We start from the raw sequence: 23,175 nt of genomic DNA, 5'->3' as shown, positions 1-23,175 counted from the left end.
CGAATTTTACGCGCTAGACATACGGCTAGCGAACTAGTGCGAATTAGCGTATTCCCATCACTTTTGGTGCCCACCTCCGTACGTACGTAGTCGATAAGCACTTGAGTACTCCACTGTGATGATGCGCTTATGCATGCATGCCATGCAGGCCACCCAACGACGATTCGCATGTGCTAAGTCTTGTTATCGCCCTGCATTGGCCTAACAGGAGCGTCGCGGAATACGGGAGGACCTACGGAGCATAAAGGGGAATATGATCTACGTAATGCCATCCCATGCTAACCTCCCTGAACTCTTAACACGCCACCGACCAGCAGATCCCTGTTCGGATCCCTGTTTGAACCCCTACGGACCAAAATACTGAACCACAGCCAAACTTCTGCACGATGCCGGACATAGGAAATAAGAGACTACCTCCGTATCTGCCGCCTTTCAACCCGGACATAAGAAATAAGAGACTACCTCTGTATCTGCGTCCTTCCGACCGTGACTCCTGCATGTCGCTTCCTCCATCAGCATCGAAGTGTTTCCCGTTGACGGGAACAAATGTCTTAAATTCTGAATCTTTCACGTCTTCGTTAGTCATGATTTCTCTTCTCTTGGCAGCTTAATACCTACCCACGGTCTCCACCCCCTTTTCTCTCCCTCGTCGGCACGAAAAGCACGCGGTAGCATGGTCTCGTCAACGTCGGATTTACGCGCGGTGGCGCCAGCAGCCTCAGCCTCAGCTGACTGCTCGCCTGGTGAACATCCCTTGAAGCTCTCTCAAGCCGGTTCTGGCTCTGGCTCCCTCTCCCTGGGGGATGAAGAGAAACAGGCGGTCGCTCAAGTCGGAGCGACCTCTACAGATCCTGCAGCGCCGGTGGCCTCGAATATTGTCGACTGGGACGGTCCCGATGACCCTGGAAATCCAGTCAACTTCAGTGGTCTGATTAAAAGCACTAATGTCGGAATCGTGAGCGCGCTGACTTTCATTACTCCGCTCGCATCGTCTATGTTTGCACCTGGTGTGCCTCTACTCATGGAGGAATTCCATACCACGAATACGCTGTTGGGCTCGTTCGTGGTGTCGGTCTATGTGTTGGGTTTCGCCATTGGACCACTCATTCTGGCGCCGGCCTCGGAGCTCGTCGGGCGAGCCATTATTTACCATATTTGCAATTTGGGCTTCACGGTGTTCACCATTGCATGCGCCGTGAGCACCGATATGGGAATGCTCATCGCCTTTCGGTTTTTCCAGGGCTGCTTTGGCTCGGCACCGGTTACAAATGGTGAGCGGTTTCTTTGTTCTGTTCGATGCCCTACCCTGTAGCTAGATCCGATGTACTGATACTCCACGCCCCCCGCTGTAGGTGGGGGTACAATTGCGGATCTGATCGTGCAGGAAAAACGGGGAGGCGTCATCGCCATCTATGCCCTCGGACCCTTGCTGGGTCCCGTCATCGGGCCAGTAGCAGGAGGGTACCTGACCGCAGCCAAGGGCTGGCGTTGGGTCTTCTGGGTTCTCACCATGGTGGGCGGATTCTGCACCATCGTGTCCTTGCTCTTCCTGCGCGAAACCTATCCCACCGTCCTCCTGAAGCGCAAAACGCAACGCCTCATCAAAGAAACCGGCAACACGAACCTCCGCTCCAAACGACACAACGGCCTCTCCACCAGGCAGCTCTTCCTCCAAGCCCTCACCCGCCCATTTAAAATTCTATTCTTGTCGCCGATCGTCTTCGTGAGTTCGATTTACGTGGGTATAGTCTACGGGTACCAGTATCTCATGTTTTCGACCTTCACTGAAGTCTTTGAGGAGCAATACCGATGGCCAACTAAATCCTCCGGTCTAAGCTTCCTGGGAATTGGCATTGGCTCGCTCCTCGGACTGTTCGTCATTGGCGCTGCATCAGATCGTATTCTCAAGGCCAGATCCAAGCCCACCCCGGAAGCCCCCTCAGGTGGCATGAAGCCGGAATACCGTCTGCCGCCGCTGGTCGTGGGTGCGTTCTTCATCCCGGCGGGTCTGTTCATGTATGGTTGGTCTGCGTATTACAAAACGCACTGGATCGTGCCAGTCATTGGCACTGCTATCATGGGAATAGGCAACATTGCTGTTTTCATGTGCATTACGAGTTACCTGGTGGATGCGTTCACGATCTACGCGGCCAGTGCGCTGGCTGCCAACACGGTCGTGCGTAGTATTATGGGTGCATTGTTGCCCTTAGCGGGACCGGCCATGTATAACTCGATGGGACTGGGATGGGGGAACAGTTTGCTGGGATTTATTGCCGTGGTGTGTATTCCTGTGCCGTGGGCGATGATTCGGTATGGAGAGAGGATGCGGTTGGCATTTGATGCGAGTAAACTATAAACAGGGCAGTTGAAGGGTAGATGTTGAGGAAATTCATGAGTGTCGACATAGTTCAAGCTTGACACGGTGTGTGTCCATACCTGTACAATAATCTCAGCTCAACAATAATATTTTTTAGTATATGTTGGGACACTAACCACTAGACCAAAAAGCTGCGCGCATACTAGATCAGCTGCCTAGTTAATTTAGACATACCTTCTCAGATAAAGAGTCTAATTATCTCCGTTGTTCTCGTCTCTAAATGGTAGCGTAGCTATGGCCATATCGCCCGTTCTCTTCAGGCCTGTCATTCTGATGTTCTTCTCCGGATCTCCCACTCTGATCGCCTCGTCTTCCACTTTCACCTGAGCAATCCTCGTCGTCCTTGCCACGCCCTCAATGCTACCCACTGCAACGGCTGTCTTTCTTCCCGATTCATCAAGAACCCATTTCATCGGCCCCGGTGGCAACTTCCCCTCGTCTTTCCACTCTAAGCCAGATTGAATCCTGACATCCAAGTCGAGCGGCGTGCCATGCTCCCAGGCAAACTCCCCACCAAATCTACTCGGAATACTCTCCGCATCAATATACTTCGCCAGTGTTGGCATCATCTCGCTTGCCGGCACAATTACCACCTTGTCCACTGTCCCCGGGTCTAGCCATTTCCTCATAATACCCCACATCCATCCAAAATATAACGGAGCATTCAGGACCTGAGAAGGCGCTATTAGTTCCCGTGCTATCAGCGTGTATGGGAAGCGGAAGAAAAGGAAACGAAAAAGAAAATTTCCACGGGAGACACACAAAAAGCCGATCAATAATCTCCGGATACCCCATCATTAGCAATTGTCCAATATCACTGGTATAGTTCTTGATATCCCAACCCTGTTTCATTGTGAAGGCACTAAGGTCCACGAGATATATTGCGCTGGTGATCGGGACGCTAGGCCGCGGTCGGTCCTTCATCACGCTACATAACGGGAAGACAAAGCGGGTAAGATAGTCGTGAGCGATACTGGCTCTCTGGGTCGCAGTCATGCTCGTATCTTTCCCCAGGGAGGTAACGCGGGTCTTCTCATACGCGGCGAGAGTCGATCGATTAAGATGTCCAAAGTCAAACAGGCATATGGGGAGGCCTTTTTTTGTTCGTCGGCCGGACCAGTGGGGGTACTGATCATATTGGTGCCCTATTGTTTAGAAGAGGTGTCCGTGGCTTCTATAATACTGGGAGGGCTGTGGTGGTAGTACTCACGAGAAAGCGTGCGGTCTCGAATTCCAAGACGTCGATTTCATTGTATTGTATCGGAATGCGGTTGTTTCTATGCGTTATTGTGGCTTGTTGGAACTGCTTCAGGGATTGATGGGGATCGAAACGGCGGGCGCGGAGGTACCGTCTAGATTCGAGTTAGAGGCATGGTTCTTCAACGCATTCGAGAATACTGGGCTGGGGGATGGGGGACGGACAGGAGAGTGGTTTCATCATTCAGCCCATCCTGTGCCTCGTTTTCCGACAGGCCCGCTGGTCGAGCCAGAAGTCCTCCTTCATCACATAGCTTCCAGAAAGTCTCGAGGGCAGACAAGTGCTGCTCGGCCAAATTGTAGAAGATCTCGGTCTGGATCGCCATTGTAGTGAACAAAGAAACGAAGGCTAAAGTCTAAAGATTGGAGGGCAAACCAACAGGGTTAATGTCGAAATTGAAAAGGGTAGAAGCAATATAACAGAATATAATGGAGTACGGAGTAGAATGGACCACGTATGTTATATTACCCCGCGACGTTATATTACATGATGCGTACGAAACGAGAGCTAATGGATGGAGGGTGTCTGCAAATCATATAAGGAACGTCACCTGGCGCCTAATAACTAGATATGGTAGGAGTTTTCTTTCTCCTTCCTCCTTTCCTGCGGGTGGTGCCTGTCCTTACTTTTTGAGGTGGGCTCTTTGGCCCAGAAAATCTCAATAAGCGATATCATCTGTGACGGCTCAGCCCTAGCTTTCGGCTTGGCGTCATTTATTGATTGGGAATCCTTTGAATAAAGGTCTCCATCAATAAATGTGATATCAATCGGCATTGTCATTTGTTATTGATACGCACTGATTCCCTATTGAGATGCGGGTGAGGCAACAGAGGTTTGTATGAGATGGACGTTACTATCAATGAGTAAATATGGGTAGAGGTTTAAATACGGGCTGTTCCTCCTTGATAGATAGTTTTCCTCTTCATACTCAGTTTCTCGTCAGCACTGGCACCTAGATAGTGAATATCACTTGGTTGGATTGGTCGTATGTTACATCATCGGCACATAACCGTCCTGGCCAGTTGTCGATTGCAGGCGTACAGCTCCTGACGGCGTAAGCCTCAACTAATAATCACTCACCCTTGGTCGGTTGTTACACTAAGCCCATGCTGATGAGGCTTAGTTCTCTTGTGAGCCATGAGGATTACGGCGTTCACCGAACTTATTGTTTGACTAATGGGGAGAACATTAACTATGCATTACCTGGATCAGATTTACATTACCCTTGTCTCAACACCAAACCCTGCTGGCGAAGGGCGGCTTCCCGGGAATCTATATCGGGACCAAGGCAAGCTGTTGAGATGATATTGCTGCCTCGGGCATCCTATCCAGGACCCTTAGATAGTTTCAGTCCTTAGTTTCCTTTTTCCTCCTCTCTCTTTCCGTTCTGCTCTGGTTCTCTCGAGTAGATCTTCTCCTTTCCCTTTGATCTCAGGAGCTCGTCCTCGCTCACGAGACCGGCGATCTCAACACAAGCTGGACCAGGCAGCGCAGATGTACATATGGGCGCTAGCCGGGAAGGAGAAGATGAATACTGCTACTTGCCACTTTCAAAGATGATCTCATGTCAGTAACATGTAGTAAAATACTAGTAAATTATTCTGATGGTGAATGGAGCCAACAGAGAAGTGCAGATTGTCTGTTGCCCGCCCTCCCGGGGTATTACCTAGCCTCATAGCCTGCATATAGAAAGCCTATCGGAGGTCAATACGACGGTTACGACCATCCAGACCCTATAGAAGGCAGTAAGATGATTCTGCACAGGTTTTCATTTGGAGGTAGATGCGTCTATAAAAGAGAACGCGAGTAGCCCCCTAAAGTTGTTCAAGTCCACAGAAAGCCAACTTCCCATCTTCCACATACACACCACAGCTACAGTCTACAGTCTACAGCTACAAAATGGGGTCTATCTTTCCTCCTGGAGGCCTTGTCCTCATCACTGGGGTGAATGGTTTTCTCGCATCTCATTTGGTCTTAGAACTTGTCGAACGGGGATACGCAGTCAGAGGCACCGTACGAAGCACTGAGAGCGCCTCCTGGATCACAAAGGCAGTCAAGACACGTTACCCCACGGGCAAATTCGACGTCCTTGTCGTGCCCAGTCTCTCTGCACCGGGTATTATGGATGATCTCATCAGAGACGTCGATGGTATCGCCTACGTGGCCGCCGATACCAGTTTGAACGCGGACCACACCCAGGTCATCCCACCGGGCCTCGAGGCCCTGCAGGCAGCTCTCGAGAGCGCCGCCCGAGCCCCCTCAGTGAAACGCTTCGTCCTCACAAGCAGTTACACTGCCGCTGTGGACACATTGGAAGTGGCCCCGCAGCCAGGGTCAGAGGTACGCGTCAGCAAGGATAGCTGGAATGAGACCAGCAGCATCCGAGCTCGGACACCCCCACCCTACAGCCCCATGCATGCTCTCGTTGTGTACCAGGCTCTCAAAACAGAATGTGAAAGGCTGTTTTGGAAGTTCGCTAGTGACGAGAAGCCCGGATTTGTCCAAAATTCCGTGCTTCCCGGGTTTGTTATCGGGCCAATTGTCCACTCTCAACAACGGGGCAGCACGTCGGCCTTGGTCAAAGGGTACTTCGATGATCCCAGCAATAATCAACAATTAGCGTGGATTAGCGCTCCGTGGGTCGTTGACGTGGCCGATAACGCCTTGTTGCACTTGGCCGGGTTGACCGACGAGGCCGTCCGGAATGAGCGTCTACTCGCTCTGGCGGACCCGTACGAGTTGCGCAACTTTGGCACGGCCTTTGAGCAAATCGATCCCACCCGTCAATGGCCCGCCCCTGCCAGTGAAGCGACTAAGCAGGCGGGCAGTAAGTGGGTTGCTGATACGAAGAGGTCTGTAGAAATCCTGCAGCAGTTCGGGCAAGCGGAAGGCTTTACGCCGTTTCTGGAGAGTGTGCGAAGGACATGCCTGGAGAGTGATCCGAACTGGAAGTTTCGGCCATTTCCGCAGTGAAGATCATCCTGGCTCATGTTCTGAAATGCGAAATCAACCGCAGCCTACAGCCCATTAGACTTGTGGCGCTCATGCAGGGTAGGTCCTTTGTAACCCCATCGACTAGGGCATTTGGTATACGAGGCAGCTACAGGGATATAGTCAGCCAATCCGATCTATCTACTCCGTACTGGTGAATAAGTACGTATATGTATATCTAAATCCGCAGACCCTCTTGAGTCTTGGCGCGCTAGATGAACGCTCGGCCGTGAGCGCCCACTCTAGCAGTCTGAGCCGAGCGGCGAGAATCCGGCGTCCAGACATAATCTATTTAATGCACGTACACTACCACCACCGCGACGTGTGCACGGACTTGATTGAGGGGTTTGGAACGGACGCGGTCTACGCGGTAACGCACTCTGACCCTAACCCCAGTCACCCCGGTCTAGGGTTATCGGATGCGCACGGACGAAATTTAAAGATCCCGACGGGATCCGTTCGACAATTAACCCAGTACAGATTCCTTGTTGCTATGAACTCCTGGATTGTATATATTGTGAATATGGATGGTTCCATGGGCGGCTGTATGAAGTGTCAACATGCTTAGATCTCTATTGTGGTATTAGACCTCCCATGTGGCTGGATCTAGCCCTCTATTGACGTAGAAACAGATACCGCTCCGCACGAATTTTCGAACTGTTCGAAATTCGCGAATATCGACGAATCGAATCGAATTCGAACCTTGATTTTCGAACTTCGAATCCACGGGCAATTCGATTCGTCAAAATTCACGAATTTCGAACAGGTTCGCGAACTATATCCCTGGCTTTCTTACAAAAACAAGCTTTTGGGGACCATTAATCCTAAAAAGAAAGCTTCAAATTTATAAATAACTCCAAATACGCTAATTACGCATATAATAAACTATTCAGACTTCCAGCGTGCAGCGTCTTTCAGCCTTAATAAAGTCCCAAGAGTCCTACCATTCATAGAGAAGTGTCGGATTCCTAATATATCTCTCCCGCCATTGAACAATCTCTCTACATCTACCTCTGCTGCTGGTATAGCAAGGTGATCTTATGCTACCTTGGCCATACAAGGAAATTCAAGCTTGTTGGCCTTCCACCAGTTTCTTATAAACTCAGTCTGACTCTGGTTTGGATCAAAACCAGTACTAATCGTAGGAGTATCAAAATATTGGTCGATATCTGACTCAGAAATGTTATACTGGGTAGGCTGGAATGGCTCTAGAAAACGATATTCCAAGCTCTTATAATTTGCACTAAGAGCAGTCGATATAGGCTTTTTTTGTGCAGGATATGCTTTCTTCAGAAAAGCCCTGATTCGGACAATAATCTTCTCTCCATCTGGTAACATTTTGAGCCACTTAGTCTTGATTCGAGGGTCTAGAATGCTTGCAATATAGTATATATCATTGCATTTAACATAGTCGTAATACCTTTCCAGAAGTGAGATTCCATCAGAAACAAGAATAGTTGCTTCAGCTGAGAGATTCTTCCAGTCGCCCCGTCTTTCCCTGATAGCTAACAGCATAGAATTGTCGGATTGGTCGGTTTATTCCAGGCCAATCCTGAAGAGTGTTTTACTAGGATCAAAGAAAAGAAGTGACTAGCAAGATTGTATGTATTGAGTTCTGTGTCTGTCTTTCAAGTTTTTAAAGCCGGGTCCTTTATAGACACCTTTGGCGGGGTGATTTGTGAGCTATCAGGAGGGGTAAATATTGGGCTGAAATCTAGGTGCCTAGATATATGCCTAAAAGTGCCTTTTAGACCTGTAAGATTGAACAGTCGATCTTTCTACCTCGTTTGAAAGCCGGATTATCTGACATACCCCCTCAGCTGCAGAAAGCAACTGCTTGCAAAGCTGGAATAGCTTCATAAGTTGTCGGGCACGTCATTAAGAGAAAGTAATTCTTCGATATCTGGGTTCTCCATATCCTTTTGCTAGGGAGTGAGATAGCTATCGATATCCTCTACTCCAATTTGATTGAGGAACTTTTGGTGTTCCTATTTGCTGAGTGCCTTGGTCAGGCTGTTGGCAATCATATCTTTTATGGGCATGTAGTGCACTTAGATGTCTCCCTTCTGCACCTCTTGTTGTACCTAGTGATTATGAATATCGACATGTTGGAGCTTCGTATACAGTCGCGGAGCGTCCTTCTCTAGCAATCCTAGAGTTTGCTGGTTATCACAGAAAACACGAAGAGTAGATGTTCTAAAATGTATCTCTAACTCTAGAAGCAATTGAAGGACATATTTGCCTTCTTTCACCCCCTAAGTGAGAGCTAACAGTTCAGCTTCAATGGTTAACATTGTTACTGTATCCTGCTTGTTCGCTTGCCATCCTATCGTTCCACTAAAAAGTGTCATGATGTATGCTTGCGAGCTCTTACAGTCAAGTGTATTATCTGCAAAGGAGGCGTCTATTGATACTGAATAATCTTCACCTCCTCCAAGCCTCAAAGCATACACACGATGATGTTTAAGGTAGCATAAAACCTTGTCAGCAGCTTAATGGTGCTTTGGTCTGGGATTTAACAAGAACTGTGAAAGCCGTGAGATGGCAAAAGCCATGTCAGGTCGAGTGCTTACTGCCACGTACATGATTGAGCCAACTTTCATTGATATTGATGGTTACTTTTATAGGTGGCCGTTCCTTTGTATAGGAGTAATTCTTCTCAAGCCATTGGTGTGTCGTCAGTTTGTCGAGTGTCGGCTAACTTCGCAATTTTATCAATATAGGTGGCTTGACTGAGCCAGATCACCTTATTACTTTGATCCCGTATAACTCTTATACCTAGGAACCACTCTAGGTCTCCTCCTCCGGATATTTTGTATTTGGCACGAAGTTGGTTCATGACTGAGTCAGCTTCTGGTTAGTGGCTCTTCTTATATACGATAACGATATCGTCTACATAAAAGAACAGTATGATCCCAGATTTCAACATGCAACACGGTTCGTGAGGCACTATTTTGAAACCTAACTCTATAAGGGTGCTGGTAAGTTCCTTTTGCCATAGAAGTGGTGATCTACGCAATCTGTAAAGAGCCTTGTTCAGTTGATATATTTTTCCAGACTCACGATATCTAGGAGCCATTCTCATAAAGATCTCTTCGTCCAGTATGGCATTAACAAAGGCATTGACAGTGTCATATTGCTTAAGTTCCAGATTGAAGTGCGCAGCAATAGCCATAAATATCCTAAAAGATCTCGCAGCAAGAGTAGCAGCATACGTGTCCCTTGTATCATCTCTTTTCTCTTGATCACCTCTTACCATGAGTCGTGCCTTGCACTTGACTAGACGACCTTTCTTGTCCTGCTTATAGATATATACCCACATACAATTGAGAATCTGCTTTCCTTTTGCCTTACCGATAGGCACCGTTGTCCAAGAGCCAGATGGATTATGACTTTTAAGGTGATCTCTCTCAGCCTCCTTAAATAACCAACCTAAAGGATGTTTTTCCACTTCACGGTGACTCTTGGGAGCAGGCGGTAGGTTGCGGACTAGAACTGACTGAAGTCGACGTCCTGACCTTAGACGTTGTTGGAGGCTCATGTGATCAAATTTGACTGTGTTCACCTCATACTGACGATGTCGTGTGCCTGCTAGAAAAGCAAACCTCCAAGGATTGAGCTCTCCTCATTGCGTAGTCAAAGCAGCGGCGACGGTTTTAACAGGAGCCTCTCTAAAGTCTACCCCGTTCTTCTCAAGCGACCCTCTGGGTCCGTCCTCAAGGATATGCCTGCCATGAGCCTCTCTGAGACCTACTATGGAGTCACGCAGATTGGGCGACCCTCTGGGCCTGTCCTCAAACTCAGCATGCGATCCTCTGGACCTGACCATGCCTACATTATCAAGAGCCCCTCTGGGACCTTCCTTGGTAGTTGCTTCCTGAACAAGCGACCCTCTAGGCCTGACCCCGCCAGTTGACATTCCAGCTACGTGCTTAGAGCTCTGATGGAGGTTGAGGTCATTTTTATAGACGATAGTTATGCTAGCCGCCAACAGTGCGCTCGGAGGCATATCTGGAGGTGTAGGATAAGCATATTTATTAATCCCCTCTAACAATCCTTCTCCTAGCTCAGAGATGGGCCGCTTGGATAGTCCGAATCAAGCTGACTTGAATCTTCAAATCCAGAACCAGTCACTGAGCCTGTTGTTGTTGTACGCTCATCATTGTGCCTATTTCTGTCAAACACCAAATCCTCCATCTTATCTCTAAAGTTAGCATTATCTTTGACTTCACCTGACTGTACTTGGATATCTATCTTATTCAGCAAGATTGTCAGTTCTTCAACAGACACATGAAGGAGATCATCCTTAATATCTTGGATATCTTCACTAAAGACTTCATCCTTGTTAAAAATAACGTCCCTTGCTCGCACGATCCTCCCTGTCGAAGGATTCCAAATCCTATAAACATTTGTTGAGTCATATCCAACAAGATAGTCTACCCATGCTCGCAGATTGAAGCATTGAAGTCGATTTTTCTTGAGTTGATACTCCGATGTGAGGGTATATGCTTTATAGCTATATACCTTCAGGTGAGCAAGCTGAGGTTTCTAATCTTGTATGCAAATTCTATTTTGCAAAGTAACATAAGTATGGAACCTATCGTATAGCGTTTTCCAGTTGTACATGAACTTTGGGGTACAGTTATAAAGATAGATTGAGGCTTGGTATATTTCTGACCATAAATCCATAGGTAACTTTGCATCATTTCTTATGGCCCTAGCCTTATCCTTGATGACACCCCCTGAGCGCTCAGCGGCACCGTTTTATCCTTGATTATTTGCTGTTAAGGGCTTGATAGTAACATGTTTAGTAATCAGCCACTCCTTTACCTCAGATTGGTGTAAGAATATCTTATTATCCATCTCAATCTTGATTGGACTAACATCATAGTGCTTTTTCAGATATTCAAAGAACTATTTCAGAGTTTCTAAGATCTCTACGCTTTTGTGCGATGTCATATAAAAGTCCCAGATAAAACTGCTAAATCGATTGGTTATAAGCATCAATGTCTTTTCTCCATTCATTAAGCTTTTCTAAAAGTCATGAAAATTAATCGCTAGATACACGCCAGGTCGTTCCACAATATTTCTTTCTTCTTATTGTATAATTCGTCTGGCTTTTGCCCTTCCATAGGCTTTGCACTGTACAGTGGTAGGACCTTTAGATAGGCTAGTCACTCTTACACCTTTTGTCATTGTGGCAAGGTGTTTGATAGCTTGGGGTCTAGGATGGCCAAGGCGAGCATGCCATCTCTTAGCGTTAGCTTTTCGTTCTTTTCTGACTGTCCACGAATTGAAGCGGTGCCGTCGTATCATGAAGGCCATTTTTATGAGAGGATGGTTGTTGGCGATATGTTCGAGTACAAATTGACCTTCCCTCTCTTTTATATATGCAAGGACTTAATTTTTCTCGTTCTAAAGGCAGTTGAAGCCTCTTCTGATGTCCCACCAGATTCCATGCTTTCTTAGTTGTTGGAAAGACACCAGGTTTGCCACAAAGTCCTTGCAGTATGCCATATTATAAAGGCGCAGAATTTGAAGTCTTCCACCAAGGCTGTGGATTTCGATATCCACTTCTCCATATCCTAAGACAGGTACTTGGTGGGTGCCTGCCCATAGGAAGTCTCCTGCTGTTGCTTTCCGGAAGTTCATAAACCTTTCTATCTCATTGAAAACGTGAATTGATGACCCTAAATCCAATAAAGCTGAATGTTTTAAAGGATATTCGTTAATTGACAGTGCAGCCAAATCCTTTTCTATGTGAATATAGCAGGTCGATTTGCAGCTGCCTACTGCCATCTTAAAGAGTTAATTTGAACTTGCTGTTTCTCCTTGGAAAGTCACCTTATTCTGAGTATTTTGAGTTATAGGTTCTCATCGCTCTTGGGATCAACTTCTAGAGCGAGATCGTTCTTTCCTTTGAGAAGGAGCTTGTCCCTGTTCTTTGGTTAGTACATGTCTTACCTCTTTTGCTAATGGTGCATTGCTGTTGAGCCATCTATTAGCTCTTTGTTAAAGCTAAAGTCTTGGCTCAAACTCTTGAGGAGCCTTATAATCAAAAATATAGAAGCAGAAGTTAATAAAGTGCATGTCTCCGCATGTAGGGTAGGTTGGTTTAGGTCCACCTCTTTTATCTAGAGCAAATCTGCTGCGCTGTCCTCCTTTAAATGATTGTAATCGCAAACATTGTCAATCATGCTCTATAGCTCTCTCTCGCTGCAAGCTTTCTTCATTTTCTTCTTCGCTATCGTCGCTCTTACTCAGATGAGTGGCAAAAGAGCTTTTTATTATATAGGATTGTTATTTTGTATGGAGTTATGGGATAAGTCTCTGGAAGCCATTTGACAGATCCTTATAGGTAAGAGATTTGTCATTAATCTTTAGATCGATTGAGTGCTCAAAAGACGTTACCCACGCCTCATCTAGTGGTCGAATAGCTTCGAGAAACCTAGATGCCCAGTCCTCTATATCTTGGGCAAAGGACATGGATTTCTTCTTTCCTTGAAGCATGATTTCTTCCCACTTGATTAACCAAGCCTCCAGATCTCGCGGAGTGCCTCTGAAAGGTTTCATGTGCTGGTTATAGTCATCTTGTATTTGTCACTAGATTTCTTGTGATCCTTGGCCAACTTGTATCTTTAAGTTATTGTATGCTTCCTTCTAACTATGTGTCACGTGCACACAGGTCTTAAGATAGCTATGGCACACTATCCACTTCATCTATTCAAAGATTTTATCGATGTCTCTACACTGAACCTCCCACTCACTAAACTCTATTTTGTAGTTATTGAGACATAGGTTGAAGTCATTTCTTGCCCTCTGTTCAGTGCGATCATTAGTTGTATCTTCAGTCGTGGTGATTTGGGTTGATTGAGCAGAGTTCTGACGTGTTCCTTGAGCTGCACCTACACGGTTTTATGTAGTGTTCTGGGATTCAGGTAGATAGTCCTGTATCTTTGGTCGAACAGGTTTCTTGATTGGTCTCTCAGTTCCCTGGAGAATGGGAAGAAGATCATTGGCTCTGGCCTGATTGAGAAGTTCGTTTTGCTAATTGTCCCAATCCTCTGGGGAATTGAGCTTATACTCGGTGGCAATGTTAGACAACATGTTGATATAGAGCTGGTAGGGGTAGTCAGACTCTTAATTGTCGGATTGGTCGGTTTATTCCAGGCTAATCCTAAAGAGTGTTTTACTAGGATCAAAGAAAAGAAGTGACTAGCAAGATTGTATGTATTGAGTTCTGTGTCTGTCTTTCAAGTTTTTAAAGCCGGGTCCTTTATAGACACCTTTGGCGGGGTGATTTGTGAGCTATCAGGAGGGGTAAATATTGGGCTGAAATCTAGGTGCCCAGATATATGCCTAAAGGTGCCTTTTAGACCTGTAAGATTGAACAGTCGATCTTTCTGCTCGTTTGAAAGCCGGATTATCTGACAAGAATAGAGCTCTTCATATAGACGCGCAGTCATATGAATTGAAGGGCTATCTCGAGAGATATACTCAGTATATTTGTTAAAGGGAGCCAGAATTTTCTTGATATCAGAGAGCTGCCTCCAATTGTCAGATGTAAGACATAAGGCTTCAATTTCTAGCTCATCATTGACTGTATCTTCAAGCTGCCGACGGCACTCTTCAGCTCTCTCAATCATGATAAAAGTAGAGCTCCATCTAGTATTAACGTCGTAGTTGATAGCTTTAGTGCAGCCAGGCCGATTATCCCACTTCTGTATTCGCTGAGGAGATCATGCAATCCAAAGGACAAGTATTCGAAGCTTTACAATAGGTGAATAAGGCACCTTAATCTTCTTCCAACTCTGCTTAGCAACATCATTAAGAAGATCACAGGCTTCTTTATGCGAACTAGCACATAGAGACTTTAATATAGCCTTCATAACCAAGTTCAAAATGTGAGTAAAGCAGCGGATTTGGAAATTTTGAGTAAATTTCATCGTTCCTTCTCAAATGATAGTCTCTGTTAGATAATCATCATAGCTCTGAGATAACTTCTAGTGAAGATATTGGTGTAAAGTATCATTATTAGATGCATTATCAGCTGTAATCGTTATAACTTTATCAGATATATGAAATCTCTAAAAAGCTGTAGCTACAATATTAGCTAAGTTTTCTCCTGAGTGGTTTCCTTCAATTTCAATAAATTCAATGCAAGCTTGATATTGCTAAAAATCAGAGGACATCCAGTAAGCATTAATTGCTAGCATTGGCAGTGAATTCTGACTTATCCAACCATCAAGAGATAGCGCTATTGAGGAGGCTAAAAACATTAAGCCTCGTAATTCACTATCAACAGCGTCAAGCCGAAGACTTAATCGACGTGAGATAGTATCTGCACTTGGTATAGAGTCCTGGGACCCAGCAGATCTCAACATAATCTTAAATGAAGGCTGTTCAACGCATGTAAATGACTAGGAGATTAATATAATCCAATTTAAGAGAGCTTCCTCAAATGGAAGCTTTTTTTCCTTCGAAATCCATGAACTTAATGGTCCTTAGCAATCTGAAAGACCATCTTTTGAGAGCTTATGAGTCTGCTAGAGATGCTATTTTAATGCTATAGTTAAAGATCATAGTTTAGATGCAAATCGAAAGAATCGACACATAGATGGTAATACAACACATAGATGTTTGAGCTCAGGCCATTCATTATTCCCTAGTTTCCAGGTACTAGGTTCAGGTGTTGTTAAGAAGTATTTCCAGATCCAGCTCCGCTCTCTTGGCCTAGCCTCATCTCTCTGCTTGATTTCAATACTCCTAGCCTCGCATTCCACCTGAGATATTGACTGCGAAGGGTGTATTTCTGTATCAAGGTTTGATAAGCTCTGAGAAACATTACTGTCAGCCGCTAGAGATCCTGAAATCCTAGTGCTAGGCGATTTTGTAGTATAGACTACTTTCTTTTTTCTAGATACTGGAAGTGATATATCCCCTTCAAAGAGACCATGTTCGTTAAGGGCCACATAGTCGCGTTTTTTAGTATGGGGAAGTTCGAATATTGGAGCAAGTGGAGAAGTCATCTGGAATACAATATTAGTATATCCATCTTGTGCCTTGATTAATCACTTACTTTAGTTATATCTCCTTCAAAAGTGCTGGTTTTATGACCTTCAAAGCTGACGGTTTGAACTTGTTATGGATAAAAGCGCGTATTCGTGGAGACGTGTCCGCGTGGTTTATCCGCTAAGCCTGATTAATACTATTCTTTTACTGCACCTCAGTCCTCGACAATACTATGTATGCAATTGTTGATATTTTCACTCTATATTCATTTATTACATGTAAATAAGTGTGATCTGTCAGTTAATTTAATTTGAAGCAATATAGACTTAAAATAAGGCTTTCGTGATGTTCCAGGAGTTCAGGAGTAGAAATGATATATTCCTGAGATTGACGTTTTGGAGTAAAAAATGATTTCTGTTCATATTGCCTGACAACTTGTTAGATTCAAGGAAAACTATGTAAAATTTTTGTTGGTTTAGCTACGTCCCGTATCACGAAGCGTAGGATATCGTAAGCTAGGCGATCCAACTGCCCTACGTGGTGAGCCTTGCTATATAGCACGAAATGTAATATTAAAAAAGACTGACCCCCGAAACTAGGGGGGGGCGGGGTGCCTAGATACATTATATGGTGTTGGTCGCTCTAGCGCACGGAGAATAGTAATCCCGACCAGTTCGCGTACGAATTGACGGCGTGCTACAGCGCCGTATAGTGATTCGTAAGATCGCTATTCAAACAATTTTATATCCTAGAATATTTCTAGCTTAGCTCTCCCTATATCTCTTATTTAATAAGAGTTAATTGTTAAATTGTACGCGGTATTGCTATATATGTAAAATCGAGTACGTTGCTGGACATGGTGTTGAACAAAAGTACTGCCGAGTATCTCTTACCGCCTTCCCAATTGGGACTAGATCAAATAAGTTCGCGAACCTCGAATCGAATTCGAATCGACTGTGGGTTCGAATTCGTACGAATAGTCATATTCAGGATTAATTCGAATCGAATCGAATTAGGAAAAAGTTCGATTCGATTCGATTCGTACGGAGCGGTAGAAACAGACTCGTGGGCGTTTCTCGTATTCCTCCTTGGGTGTTGGCTGCAGTAGGATATAGAAGCTGCCCTTGAGCGCTAGTAAGTATGTTATTAGTGGGTCGATATGTTTGTTGATGTAGGGTTCCTGGATAGCCAGGATATCATAATTTTGCACCTTGCTCTCACCAAAGAGATATATCTGGACCTCATCCCGCGATTTCCAGTAGTTAGCCTGTAGGATTTGTAGTTGATTGGCGTCACGATGCATTACTGATTGTTAGCCCAGGTGCTGTCTTCAAGGTTCATGGTTATTATTGTATCAGCCTCCTGAGCTAGCTCAATTGGCTTTTCAGGAGCTTCATGGATTGACGGCTAGCTGAGCTCATCCTCAGATGAGTTATTATCTTGGATCGTATGTATGCTCTTGCTTCGGGGAACAGTCCTAACAGCTTCCACATGTAAGACCTCCAATGAAGCAATATCTAATTGCAGAACTGGGGTTCCTGGTGGAAGCTTCGTATTCTGACGTGCACGTGTATTTTGTATATATTTAATCTAGGTCTCAGGCCCTGCCTTAGGATCAGGATTAGGATCTACATCTATGACTAGACCCTTCTCCCACTGCGCTCTCATAGGCTTCTTCGAGGATCTATTGGTGGGATCACCTGATGTAGGGCTTATTAGCTCGGGTTCAGATCGTTCTGCCACTCGCTTTTGAGCGGCTGCCGCGCTCTTACTTCTCGAGTTGGCAGATCGACATGTGGTGGCTGCTTCGGCTGGTGTAGGGTCGTTTGGTGAGATGGCTCCTGGTCAGGTATTGCCAGGTCGTATCACAGGAGTGTGATATTGTGGGCCGTATGTACGTCGTTGGTGCGCCTCTGCGAGGCACGTAGCTCGTATTGGGTACTCCCTCGCGTACGCAAAGTGTTTCGTATCGAGCCTCTTAGCAGGATCTTTGATATGGACATTTTCTGCGGTGTAGTTAGCACACTTAGCGTATTCTTTCTCTTTCGGTATAGGACAATCCCCTATATCATGAGATCTAGCGCAGTAGGCATAGTAGATCTAGCGCTGACAGTACCTAGCGATATGTTTATACATCTAGTATTTGAAGCACTACTAGAGATTGGCTGCTTTGTTGTATATTGAGATATTGTGTTGTCTTCCCTTAATAATAAGGCCACGCTGGATTGCAAAGTTAATAACCCTTTCATCATTAAATATAACCATGAGATGGGCATTCGTGAGTTTCTGTTCCTTAATCTTATGCTTGCTTAGAAGCTAGCCCGTGCATGTAACATTTATAGAGGCTGGAAGCTGCGTGAACACTAGGGCGTTCTCTGAGATAAGTGTGGTTATGAATTGAGGCTATTTAGGATTGATATTTATGTTAATGCTGCGTACAACGACGCCCTATATATGTTTTTGTATACGTGCTTCTTTTCCAAATGTACTGATCTAGTCCTTCTTATGGGTGAGCTGGTCGACGTCGTCCACTATACCTAATAAGAGTATGATATCCCCACTAGGTAGTATATGGGCTGCCGCAATTCATCGATGTGCGATGGTGGTGTCTTGAGTGCTATGTATTGCGAGATTTGCCTTCTCCACCACCTTATCTGGGAATCAACGTATCGGGTTGAGGATATCTGAATCGGTATGTTCCAGATAGACCTAGGTGCTAAGGAGAGGTTGGCGAGGATAGATGTCCTCAAAGAAACGGGTCTCTGCTAGCCATGTAGCTAGTTTTTGTGCTCCTTTCGCAGTGCCTAGAAGGAAAGAGATAGCCTTAGAAGGGGGCCCAGAGGGACGAGGGGCTCGTCTCTTAGCTATATGATAGAAGAAGAAGTGCAGAGGTGCTTTTCGTACTCCACATCAGCAGAGAAGATGAGCATTATCATGGTTAAAACATTCATGGTAGTCTGCAAAGTCTCCATGACCAGTATAGGCCACAATAATATGGCCAAGATTAAGTCAGTTGAGTTGAAGCTCCCCAGGGCACTTAGGAGAAGTAGTTATTTCTAGATCTTAATATCTCTATGGTACCACCTTCTGCCATTGTGACTGAGCAGCGGATATGGATTGATCCTTGGTATATCTCTTTAGCGAGGCATATGAGGACTTATGTGGAGGGAGAGAGGTCGAGGCGGCTCCCTCTTTGGCAGTGAGGTCAGCTGCTTCATTTTCGGGGATTTTGGCATGTCCGGGGACCCATCAGATTCGGATAGATCCACTTTTAGTGTGCGGAAGCCTTTCATGGAGTGACCAGGCAGCTGCAAGAGCGCAGAAGGATTCAAAGACTTCTTGGGAAGATCCTGTGGATGGAGATAGGAGGTGTGAGCAACTTCTAGGTTGTCAAGGCAGATCTATAGGTTGATAGCATACCAAGCTGTTGGATATGCTATAGCTGCCTGAGCGCCAGCTAGGGCAGCTTCTGCTTCAGCATTGAATACTTCTTTCTCATATCCATATAAGAGTAAGGAACGAAGGAACTGATGATATACTTAAAATCCAACATAGTCTCCGCCAGCCTGTCCGTTTTGCAGCCTAGATCCATCTGAAAAGACTATGATATTAGAGCTAGGAATGGTGCGTTGGAAATCTGCGAAGTCAGCCACTGCCTATTCCTTTGTGCGTCCCATAGAAGCTCCTATTCGAGCTTGGGCATTCTCCTGTGACTCGCGAGGATGCCAGGGAGCATATTAGAGAGAGTTTATTTGTTCAGAGTTGGGGAGGGCCAGCACGCAGTGGACAAATCGACTGGTTTGTCGGCCATCTCTGGCTACCTGTTCTGCGCGTCTTCGGAGTGGGTGGTATAGATCAAGACGCCGTAGGCGGACAGATGCAAGGAGGGCTATTTGATCTAGTTCAATTTCTGGTGGAGAGAATTCAGATTCTTGATATAGGACAGATGTTAGGGTTGTGCGGAAAACAGGAAGGACTGCTCTTGCGCCTACTAGTATGGCTTTAGTTAGTTTCTCAAGATATTCTCTAACTCAATTTGAGATCTAGGAAGGTTCAGGGCGAGTATAGCCTGGCCACTAGGTTTCAGCACTATAGTATGCTTTGTAAAGTACACAGGCTAATATAGTCTGCTGTAGTAGATGAGGCTTAACTCCTTAAACAGTATTCTCTAGAGAGCGAAGAGCATTAGCCATAGTAAGGGCTTTAGATGCTATTTCACTAATATACTATTTAAAGGTTAGCTTTTTATCGTAGAGAATTCCTAGCTAGCGTAGATATGGCCATTTAGTATTTTCTAAGACTATAATTGATCTAGCTTTCACTGAAGGTGTGCTGGTTAGGTCCTAGTCTGCTTTATGCTGGGAGAAGTGAAGAAGCTCATATTTATTAGGTGCAAATATAATGCCCTCTGCGGTGCCCTAGTTAAGAGCTTCTTAGAGTAAGTCTGATAAGACTTTGCAGTTGGTGGCAAGAGATATAGAGATTGCTAGGTTAGCTGCATCGTCCGCGTAACCAAATCTGTTCCTTGGGTTTCCTAGACAGAATAGGGGTGCTATGTAGAGCATGAAAAGAATTCTAGAGACTAGGGATCCTTGTGGTAGACCACAGGCAATATCTGTTGAGGGGCCAATCTCTCCATCGAGTTGGATCTGAACTGATCTGCCAGTAGCGAAGAAGGTAATCTAGAGAACAAGATTGGTAGGCCAGCCCTGCTCGCGTAGCCTGCGGGTTAGTCTGCCAGGGAGTACAGCGTTAAAGGCGCCCTTGACATCTAGGGTAAGAAGTGAGGCAGTCATGCTTTGATTTAGTGCTTGTTCAACGTCATGTGTTAGGCATGTGGTTAGGTTAGTTACAGATCTTAGTAGGAGAGCTCCAAACTGTTGCCTTGCTAGTACTTTGTAGTATATAGAGATCCATGCCATATTCTATGCCACCAAGCGCTCAAGTCCTTTGCCAAGAACTGATAGGAGAGTGATTAGTCTATATGATCTAGGGGAGGACCAATCAATCTTTTTTGGTTTCTGGATAATTGCTAAGATTGCGTGTCAAAAGTATTTAGGGTGATAACCAATCTTTAGACACCCTTGGTATAGCATTAGTACCTTATCCTTGATTAAAGGCCATGCCACTTTGAGTATACACGTTGGAATTTCATCTGCGCCAGGAGCTGTGTTTCCTGCCTGGAGTACTGACTCCTCCACCTGTAGCATCGATATATCCGGGAAGTAGAGACTAGTGGAAGGGACTGCTGGGGAGTCCAGAGGTATATCTCCTGCCTCTGCTAAGTTTTGGAGGAGATTGCGGACTAGTACGTCTCGTTTCTCATGTACAGCAACTGCTGGGAGGCTGTTAGGCCTTAGCAGATCTTTCAGTGGAGGGCTTCGGAAGATGCCTGTAGACTTATGCCATTTACTTATGTCGAAAACATCCTTCATTTGTGATACTGTAGAGAGCTTATCTCGCTAAAATTGTCGTTGAGACCATCTAGTAGTCCGACGGAGGTCTGTCTTTGAGTAGAGGCCTAAGCGGTAATTATGTAAAGCTTTCTTGCAGTCTTCATTCTACCATAGTTGTCCTATGCCTTGTGTCAGGGTTCTCTTGGCAGAGTCTCTATATGCTCCTTGGATTGTGGATGTCAGTTTTTCGGCGAGGGCATCGAGGTCTTCTTCTGTCATGGTTGAGCTCTTGATACTAGCAAGGTTAGAGGTGAGAAGCGAGAGGAAGTAGGTGTGGTCTAGTGTGTCAAATCTCAGTTTCTAAGCTGTTTCCTTGTATCTCTGATCCCATGGAACAGTGGTGATTAGTGGTTGATGATCTGAGATTGCATCTAAGTGGCTCGCTATGCTAGTTTTAGCTCCCGCGAGTGCCAGAGGGCTTAAGGCAAAGCTAAGGTCTAACACATTACCCCTTTCATGTGTGGGACAGTCTATGTCAGAGATGAGTACTAGACCCTGGAGGTCCAGCCAGTTAATAAACGGCTCTGCAAAAGGTGTGGGGCTGCGATATAGTGAGGGCTGCTATCTATTGTGTAGTAGATTGAGATTGCCTGCGAGTATTGTTGCTTGAGGGAGATATGCCTCTGGCAGGGTTGTAAGAGCTTTCGCGGCTTCACCTGCTCTAATGGAGCCTGCTAGGGCATTATAGATATTAACTATTAGAGCAGACTTTCCTATGGGCGAAAAATCTGTAGGAACAGGAGATCTGAGGCCTCTTTGGTGTCAGTTATGAAAGGGTGCAGCTAGAAGGTCCAAATGCCTTTCTTCTTTCAAACATAGGTGAGGACTCGTGGTTGGCTACTTATCACCCAACTGTTAGTTGGGGAGAAGCATTCATATGATGGGTGTTTTTTAGTGATCTATTGGCTAAGATCTTTGAATATATATGGTTCTTAGATTAGGATAATATCACTATCACTTATATATGCTAATGTGAAAGCTATTTCATGTGTATCTGGCACATGCTCTACATTTAGCTATAGGATTTTAAGAGGCGCCTTTTAAGTTGGATAGTAATAGATTATAGCTCCCGTTTGAGAAAAGAGACAAACCAATTTTGTGATTGAGGGGTTGTAAAGTGGACTGCGCGAGCTGTAATTGGAGGATCTTTAGTTGGGGCACGGGGTGGAGGGATTACTGAATGGAAAGGAGAGATAATCTCATAGGTTGGAGGCTAAGTTGGCATCTCGTCTAGTGCTATAGATGTTTCTTATATACTAATGGAAAGCTAAGAGCTATATCCTTCTTCAGTTCGAGCTTTTGCGAGGTTAATAGCACAGGATTTCCAGATCTCTGCTTGTTAAGCTTTAGTATATTTAGAGTTGCCTTTAGGGCGCAGGAGGCATTCTAGGAAATCAGCTGGATGTAATCTATGGCAGTATATGCATCTAGGAGGGCACTAATGAGACTCCAGGGCTATGCAGTGGTTAATATATTCCTCTTCAGTATGCTCTAAGGAGCCGCAGAGCCAGCATCGAGAGGGGCGGGCACAGGATTATACATTATACTATTTCCAGCATCGTGTGTATTAGATAACTGTTGTTCTCTTAGAGAGGTGACAAGTATTAATGATAGTACTAAAAAGATGTAGCTAGATAGGCAGTGATAATTTTGTGCCTTCTAGGAAGTTGACAAACCAGCTTAAGGAAAGAGTATCAGGGTTGACAGCACTTGTAGCGGTCTCACTAATAGATATAGGCTTGAGCCCTGTAGTTTCACTGATTTCTAAGGATAGTAGTGTAGGATTGATAGGGATTAGAGAATATTAACCATCCAAGATTTGGCCAATTTTCCTTGGCACATTGGTGACTTGGTACGAGACCTATCGGGAGCTGCGTTCTATCTAGCAGTTAACAAAGAATGCAGAGATAATCTCTTTTTAGGCCTCAAGGGCTAGAATGGCTTCTAAAGATGAGGGACATAGTGCAAAGCCAGTCTTTATGGCTTGAACTTCTTTTAGTGCTGAACTGTTTGAGTTTAGTTGAGACTGTAGCTAGAGTAGATGATGTAGCTTCTATTTTCTAGCTGCATGGTCAGCTGGG

General features: G+C 45.3%; 7 protein-coding genes across 7 annotated transcripts, besides 8 other annotated features; 2 read left to right on the top strand and 5 right to left on the bottom strand.

The window, feature by feature from the left end:
* Positions 1-673: 673 nt before the first annotated feature.
* Positions 674-2,474, top strand: TSTA_007800 (MFS multidrug transporter, putative; the record flags this gene model as incomplete). The annotated part of the gene is made up of 2 exons (XM_002488761.1): positions 674-1,271; positions 1,353-2,474. 2 exons carry the CDS (start codon positions 674-676, stop codon positions 2,354-2,356), a joined length of 1,602 nt encoding a protein of 533 aa, XP_002488806.1. The 3' UTR covers positions 2,357-2,474.
* Positions 2,400-4,006, bottom strand: TSTA_007790 (SEC14 cytosolic factor, putative). The gene is made up of 5 exons (XM_002488760.1): positions 3,800-4,006; positions 3,588-3,729; positions 3,140-3,505; positions 2,494-3,048; positions 2,400-2,436 (listed from the first exon to the last, which is right to left on the bottom strand). Exons 1-4 carry the CDS (start codon positions 3,958-3,960, stop codon positions 2,569-2,571), a joined length of 1,149 nt encoding a protein of 382 aa, XP_002488805.1. The 5' UTR covers positions 3,961-4,006; the 3' UTR covers positions 2,400-2,436; positions 2,494-2,568.
* Positions 4,007-5,534: 1,528 nt separating this feature from the next.
* On the top strand, positions 5,535-6,666 carry TSTA_007780 (aldehyde reductase II; the record flags this gene model as incomplete). The annotated part of the gene is made up of 2 exons (XM_002488759.1): positions 5,535-6,487; positions 6,510-6,666. 2 exons carry the CDS (start codon positions 5,535-5,537, stop codon positions 6,664-6,666), a joined length of 1,110 nt encoding a protein of 369 aa, XP_002488804.1.
* Positions 6,667-7,515: 849 nt separating this feature from the next.
* On the bottom strand, positions 7,516-7,964 carry TSTA_007770 (uncharacterized protein; the record flags this gene model as incomplete). Its single annotated transcript, XM_002488758.1, has 2 exons — positions 7,516-7,566; positions 7,674-7,964. 2 exons carry the CDS (start codon positions 7,962-7,964, stop codon positions 7,516-7,518), a joined length of 342 nt encoding a protein of 113 aa, XP_002488803.1.
* Positions 7,536-8,054: a mobile genetic element.
* A 518-nt stretch (positions 8,055-8,572) lies between these two features.
* Positions 8,573-9,226: a mobile genetic element.
* Positions 9,227-9,285: 59 nt separating this feature from the next.
* On the bottom strand, positions 9,286-10,635 carry TSTA_007760 (uncharacterized protein; the record flags this gene model as incomplete). Its single annotated transcript, XM_002488757.1, has 3 exons — positions 9,286-9,467; positions 9,588-10,245; positions 10,309-10,635. 3 exons carry the CDS (start codon positions 10,633-10,635, stop codon positions 9,286-9,288), a joined length of 1,167 nt encoding a protein of 388 aa, XP_002488802.1.
* Positions 9,328-10,095: a mobile genetic element.
* Positions 10,636-10,688: 53 nt separating the features above from the next.
* TSTA_007750 (uncharacterized protein) lies at positions 10,689-11,951 on the bottom strand (the record flags this gene model as incomplete). The annotated part of the gene is made up of 4 exons (XM_002488756.1): positions 10,689-11,142; positions 11,224-11,368; positions 11,692-11,785; positions 11,811-11,951. 4 exons carry the CDS (start codon positions 11,949-11,951, stop codon positions 10,689-10,691), a joined length of 834 nt encoding a protein of 277 aa, XP_002488801.1.
* Positions 10,698-12,368: a mobile genetic element.
* On the bottom strand, positions 12,042-12,624 carry TSTA_007740 (uncharacterized protein; the record flags this gene model as incomplete). Its single annotated transcript, XM_002488755.1, has 2 exons — positions 12,042-12,382; positions 12,591-12,624. 2 exons carry the CDS (start codon positions 12,622-12,624, stop codon positions 12,042-12,044), a joined length of 375 nt encoding a protein of 124 aa, XP_002488800.1.
* A 1,399-nt stretch (positions 12,625-14,023) lies between these two features.
* Positions 14,024-15,088: a mobile genetic element.
* A 1,478-nt stretch (positions 15,089-16,566) lies between these two features.
* Positions 16,567-16,680: a microsatellite.
* Positions 16,681-18,590: 1,910 nt separating this feature from the next.
* Positions 18,591-18,914: a mobile genetic element.
* Positions 18,915-19,015: 101 nt separating this feature from the next.
* Positions 19,016-21,694: a mobile genetic element.
* Positions 21,695-23,175: the final 1,481 nt, after the last annotated feature.

The sequence above is a fragment of the Talaromyces stipitatus genome, genomic scaffold, assembly GCF_000003125.1.
Source record: "Talaromyces stipitatus ATCC 10500 scf_1105507295479 genomic scaffold, whole genome shotgun sequence".
In the NCBI taxonomy this organism is placed as follows: domain Eukaryota; kingdom Fungi; phylum Ascomycota; class Eurotiomycetes; order Eurotiales; family Trichocomaceae; genus Talaromyces; species Talaromyces stipitatus.
Note: the sequence above shows the minus strand (reverse complement) of the source record. Positions and strands in the feature narration are given on the sequence as shown.

What these genes read in the sequence shown, in the direction of transcription:
- TSTA_007790 (XM_002488760.1), bottom strand. Translation starts at nt 3,960, where the DNA reads ATGGCGATCCAGACCGAGATCTTCTACAATTTGGCCGAGCAGCACTTG. An exon ending in TCGAGACCGCACGCTTTCTC is followed by an intron (nt 3,506 to 3,587) that starts GTGAGTACTACC and finishes CAATATGATCAG; the next exon opens with TACCCCCACTGGTCCGGCCG. An exon ending in AGATTATTGATCGGCTTTTT is followed by an intron (nt 3,049 to 3,139) that starts GTGTGTCTCCCG and finishes GCGCCTTCTCAG; the next exon opens with GTCCTGAATGCTCCGTTATA.